The 6,243-nt window shown below is 42.7% G+C and overlaps 1 protein-coding gene across 1 annotated transcript in view; it reads right to left on the bottom strand.

Annotated features, from left to right (window-relative positions):
- Nucleotides 1-5,996: 5,996 nt before the first annotated feature.
- The window catches only part of fhip1b (FHF complex subunit HOOK interacting protein 1B), a 31,519-nt gene continuing 31,272 nt past the window's right edge, over nt 5,997-6,243 (bottom strand). The window contains exon 12 of the mRNA XM_044366180.1: nt 5,997-6,080. Within this exon, the coding sequence (XP_044222115.1) occupies nt 6,073-6,080 (8 nt within the window). The 3' untranslated portion in view covers nt 5,997-6,072. The remainder of the gene's footprint in view (nt 6,081-6,243) is intronic.

Genomic DNA, 6,243 nt, shown 5'->3' with positions numbered 1-6,243 from the left:
TGAAGAAAAATGAAAATGACATGTGGTCATCAAGGCAAGGCCTAACATTGAATTTTTGGATCAAAATAGCTGATGTGACCCAGCAAAACTGGGTCACATCAGCTATGTTACCCAACAACTATGTCACACCTGATTTTTTTCACATTTAAATTAAGTAAAATGCTGCTTCTTATTTGTGATTTTTTTTTAAATCCTGTCCTTAATGAAAGCGCTGAACATATTACATGTACATCTGCAAAAAACACAACTCTTAAAGTTGTTTTAAAAAATGATTGTACATGTGGCAAAATAGACATGGGAGTCCTTAAAATTTTATGTTACTTGATGTATAGGACTTAATAAATGTCTCTTATGGCATACAGTTTGTCCATAACATAATTCAAACTACCTCAGTAACTCAGTGAGGAAAACAGCCTTTTCCATGTTTCCAAGTTGTGAAGAGCTCATAGAGAGCGAAGTGCTGAAATGCTTATTAACAGCTGCAGGGGGAGTGAGGGGGTGTTTCATCTGTGGAGGGATGAGTTCCTCAGATGTGCAGGAAATTGACTGAAAATGCAAACAAAGCCCTTATGTTATTCTTCACTTAGCAGTATTGTATGAGTAAGTGGGTGTTAGACCCAAGAGATTCCTCCTTCAGTTCTTTCTCTGTGTGCAAGATCATTTTATGGTTATTCATTTTCATCAATATTAAAACTGTAATTTTAGTTGTGTACTGCAGATTTTGAGTCATGTTTTCTCACTATAGTGCAAATGATGGCAGACATACAGTATGTGTGTCAAATCAATTATGTAAAGTGATGTATGAGTGACATTTGTAGAAAATGCTTGATATGAAGTATTGAAAAATAATGATACTTTCTTCATACTGTAACTTATCGCAATATTCACATAAAGCAATATCCAAGTGACACCATACACAAATTAACTATAACATTTTCAAATACTACAAAAGGGATGTAAAACATGTTTATAATGTTCCATAGTCAATTTTGACAGAAGAAATCATGATAACGTTTAATATATTTTTTATCTTATGGCTCCACCATTGTATTTCTGCAAAGACTTGTAATTTTGATGCTGTAAACTTATATTTTTGTTGACACTCTTGATGATAAGATTTGATAATACGAAGATTTACTACACTTGTTTGTCATATGACACAAAACAGCCTAATGAGGAAAAGATCACATTAAAAAGACAAAATTTGAGCCAACATTTTTTATTTACTGTTAACATGCAAGTCATCACAACAGTAGATTATCCTGGAATAAACATATCTTTAACACAATAATCTTACTTCTTAGCTTATAGTAATAACAACGAAATGACAACATATGAAACCAGTTTGTCTTTTCTAATAATGGCTCACATCCACAACTGTACACCCTGCTGATATATCGTGTCTGTCTCGATGTGTCATGGCTTAATCTAAAACAGCATGGGAGTAGAAAAGCACTCCAAACATTTACTTAACTAAAAAGTCATCAATACCACAATGGAAAACAAAATACTCTATTACATACATAGTTTTTGTATTAAAAATGTTATTTTAAAAAGTAAACAATCAGTAGAAGTAAAAAGTAAAAAGAAAATAAATGTACTGACAGTGAAGATTGGTTTCTGTAACTGTGTTATATAACTTCTGCATTCATATTTAAGCAGTATTTTTATGTTTTACATCTAACTACTTCATGATACTATTCAGGGATTTTTGGACTACAGCAATGTATAATATTGTTGCTGTTGGGGGGGAAAACCTCAAACTCAAGTTGTGAGGATTTATATGCTTTGAAAACAGTCGAAGAATTATAGGGTCCTCTTGAGAAAAATGCCTAACCTCTTTCCATTTCTAAAACTCAAGATAATGTCTTAGGGATAATGTTTTATTCAGGGCTTGACATAGTGTCCTAGATTTTTTACCCAGCAAAATGATGTGACTCTTTATCTCATGCTGAATGTAAAATCTTCAGCTGAAAAGTAATGAGTAACCACAGTTTTTAGATAGAAGTGGAGTGAAAGGTACAACATTTCCCTCTGAGTGGTAGTGGAGTAAAAGTAGGCAGTATTCCCAAAAGGAAATGCTCAAGTAAAGTACCATTACTGCAAACATTATACTCAAGAATGTTCTAGGGTGAATGTAGTTAGTAAGTTCACACCTCTGCCTGATCCCAAATAAGCAATGGTCTCCTGAATGAAACATCTGCTTTAAACAGATATACCTCATAAAAGCTAATTTGAATGGCAGGTCTGGTTTTCAATGCTGATTATTCACCCACCCTGTACTTTCTGGCAGCAGTATATCCACCTGTTACATACAGAATCTATCAGTGGTGAATATGCATGACAGACACTGCTGGTGAAAGAAGGGAGTAGGAGGACTGAAAAACACCACTGTGGTCCTCTCGTTCTCAGTACAGATCAGTGACAGCGTGAAAAATTGTACACCAAGCAGGAATTACTTAAATCAATCGTGACAAGATGCCACTGAAATATTTAAACCATTCTGGTTTCAACACATCAAACTGAAAATGCCATGCTGGAAAATAAGGTAATCTCTGCCCCTTCTCTTGAAATTCTTAATTCAGTTCTGTTCTGTTAAGTTATGACAGCCTATGTGTGTGCATTTGTATTTCTCTTGGATCTTATGATCTTAGGGCTCACAGTTACTTTGTCAGTGCCCATCTCTGCAGATTAGCAGCTCTGGCTTAAAACTATGACAACAGGTGATGTGTCCTGGAGGGAGAAGGCAGAACACAGAACAGCACAGACATTTTATAGACTTACCAATAAAGAAACTCAGTTCTATTTGAACCTGAACAGTTAAGAGCAGCAGCTGAACTAAACCAAACTAAACTAATGCTACACTGAGCATTTTCAGTTCAGCTGTACCATTACAAGTGCTTTTTCAGTGGTAGATGCCTGAAACCTCAATATATGTGTCATTTCATGCGCGACTAAAGCAGAGTGGAGTCATGCAGAAAGGGATTCAGCCATGCACAGACTATACCCTTGGCTTGCATACTTTGACCACCCTTAAATATACACTGTGGATGCTTTACCCCAGATATCAAAATGAAAAGTTCATGAGAGCATAGTGAGTTTATGGCTGAATCAGCATGTGGAAGAGGAGAGATTCAGACATGACGGTATGAGACCACATCAGGCGTGGAAAAGGGTTTGCTTCTTTCATGCTAGGAGTTTTAAAAACTTCTTTGTCTGTACACACTAGACTCTATTTCTAGTCCTGGGTTACTTTGTAGTGATAAATCTTAATGCAGTGGTGCATGCTGTCAGACACAGCTAGGTGGCCCTCAGGCAGTAGGGTCAGGCCACGTGGACTACTCAAACCCTGGGTTACTATGGGCCACCCCACTCCCTGTGCTGGGTATAACAGTACTCTGTGCTGCTCCCCCCAGTCTGCTACCAGCACATTCCCATCTGTATCTATACAGATGCCCCAGGGGCAGACCAGGACAGGTCCCATTCCAGCACACACACCCAGGACTCTCACTGTGTTCCAGCTTGGTTCTAGCACTTTGATGCAAGGCACACGACCTGTTTCATTGCCCCTTTCGGACACAGCTACCATGCCTGAGCTTAAGCAAGCTGCCACCAAGTAGGGCCGGTGGAATCCAGTTACCACTGTGCGCTCAAGACGGGAACCTGTCTTAGGGTCAAGCTTTAGGGCAATAAGGGTACCTTTCCGGATATCAGCTACCAAAAACTCATCCAGCCTTGTTACCGTCACACCCCTGGGAGCCTCAAGCTCATCTTTTGTAGAGCCCAAGCCTGACCCACCAAAGGTCTGGAGCAGGCGACCATGCCGGTTGAACACAAGCAGGGCTCGCTCTGCTGCACAGCTTATTGCAATTAGACCCTTAGCATTCACAGCAATGTCAAAGTAGTTCCTACATCGCCTGGCAGAGCCATCAGAAGTTGGGGAAGTCACTTGCTGGAGGACATTGCCCTGGGGGTCAGTCACCTGGTTAAAAGATTACATTTTATTTTCAAATCATTGGAACTACATTTGCTATAGCACACATACTGCTTGTTGTACATGTCAGAAACACATTTAACACAACACATACCTGAACACGTGCATTCCCACAGTCCACTATAAAGAGTTGGCCTTGTGGAGTGGCATGGACACCACTTGGCAGGGTAAGGTCCGCACGACCCGAACCCTGCTTCCCAAACCGTCTGATCAGATGGACTCCTCTGGGGTTGAATATTGTCAAGGACTGATCACCCTCCTCCTCTAACTCCACCAGGGCTGGCTCTCCTCTCTCTCTTCTGCCTCTCTTTGGCTCTTGAGAGGAACCATCTATGACAGACATGGATAAAGACCTACCCACCAGGGGTTGTTTTGAGCTAGCCACTGTGATTTTCTTCTGTGGCTGGTGCAGAGTATTATGACCTCGATGTGTAGGGTACGAGTGAGCTTGCCCCATATCAGAGACCCTCAGCCCCCTACTGAGAGTTGGTGAGGGTGAGCTTGACATGGAGTTGAAGTTGTTACACTTCACCCTCCACACTCCTATGTGCTCATTTGTTGCACTGCTGATCAACGGACGTGTCTTGTGTGTCAAGTCCACTGCAGACTTTGATAGACGGCAATTGTAGTTCAAAGAGCCTCTGTTCATGCTGTAATCATGAGATGGGCTAACGATGAAGGTGTAGCTGGAGTCAAGGCTGTCTGTTGGGGATGGTGCTCGGCCAGAGTCACCAAGTGTCCCTAGAGAGTGTTCATCAGAGGACTGGCTGAGGCAAGAGTGAGGTCGGCCTCTGGAAGTGAGGTCTAGGCAGCTTTGGCTGATCAGAGTCTCTCTTGGACTCATCCTGGGAGATGTTAGGGTACTGTTGCCATATCTAAAATATCTGCTATTGGAATCTTGATTAACCTTTCCTTTATCTCCCTCCTGGATGTCTAAACTCAAGCAGTGACCAAGCTTAGCATGCTCACGTCTTCGTTCAGTTGAGGGGGACGGCTTCCGGCCAGAGACCACAGTAAGTGGCTTCCTCTGGTTCCTGGGAGAGTAGTGTTTTCCATTACTATTCATTTTATACACATGCTCCTTGCTTTCAGTATCCATGTTTTTGAGTACTGTAGGGACAGCCAGAAATACGTCTTCCCCTTGTGGCTCAAAGGAAGCTGATTCTGTCTCATCATCCTGGGATGACTCCCAGTCAGACTGTTCAAACTTGGGAGGCGGGCAGAAAATCTTTGGTGAGGAGAGCATTGGTTCCTGCTCTGATTCCAGATCACATCGGGTAGAGAGACTAATCTTTCTGACCACCCTACCTGTTGGTGAGGTCCAACCCTGTCCTTGGGTGTTTTGCTCTTCTTCAGCACCACGCTGGCTTGTGTCCACACATTGCATCTCTTGTGAATGGAGAGCACACAACTGCCCCTGTGGCCCACAGCCTCCAACATGTAGGCTGAGGCTATGTTCTTGCACACGAATATCTCCAAAGGTGACAGCATTTGGTTGGGAGCTAGGCTTAAAGTTCACTTTCTTTAAGGAAACCGAGATTTCCCAGGGTTGAAGGAACTCCGTGACCTCCTTCAGCAGCAGGTTCTGGTTTGGCCCACTTTGATCTAGGCCTGACTGCTGACCCACCTCCTGGATTCGCTGCTGAAGAAGAGCTAGTTTACGAAGCCTTTGGTCCAACAGGGACTGGCTGACCCGGGCTGCTGCCATGTTCTCCCTCTGGATCTGCTCCAGGTTCCGTTGAGTGTCCCGATGGTCTTGCTCCACCCTCTCCAGCAGGCGTCGCTCTTCTCTGCGTGCTCCCAGGACAGCCCGCTCTACACCCCGCTTCACAGATTCTGTCTCAGTTGCATGACGCTCTTGCAGGCGATGAAGCTCTGCCTCTGCCTGGGCAAGGTCGCACCGTGCCTGTGTTACCCAGCAAGGAGGGGACTGAGGCAGGAAAGCAGGGGAATTGCCATCTGACTGACTATCAGAACCGGGGCTGTGGGGTGGAATAGGGGAGTTGGGATTGCTACCCAAAGGAGTTCCCACAAACATGATGGATGGATGGATCTTTACTTCTTTTCTAGCATTCAATTTAAGTTCCTGCGGAAAGAGATAATGAGGGGAAAGGGAGGATAAATGCACACACAAATGACAAAATCATGAGTACAATGGGTGCCTTATGAACCATGTTATGTCAGGTAGATTTTTACATGAAGATGATATTAGAATAAATCTGTACATAAAATGATTTTGATTTCATGCT

The sequence above is a fragment of the Thunnus albacares genome, chromosome 11 (assembly GCF_914725855.1).
Source record: "Thunnus albacares chromosome 11, fThuAlb1.1, whole genome shotgun sequence".
Taxonomy (NCBI): Eukaryota; Metazoa; Chordata; class Actinopteri; order Scombriformes; family Scombridae; genus Thunnus; species Thunnus albacares.
Note: the sequence above shows the minus strand (reverse complement) of the source record. Positions and strands in the feature narration are given on the sequence as shown.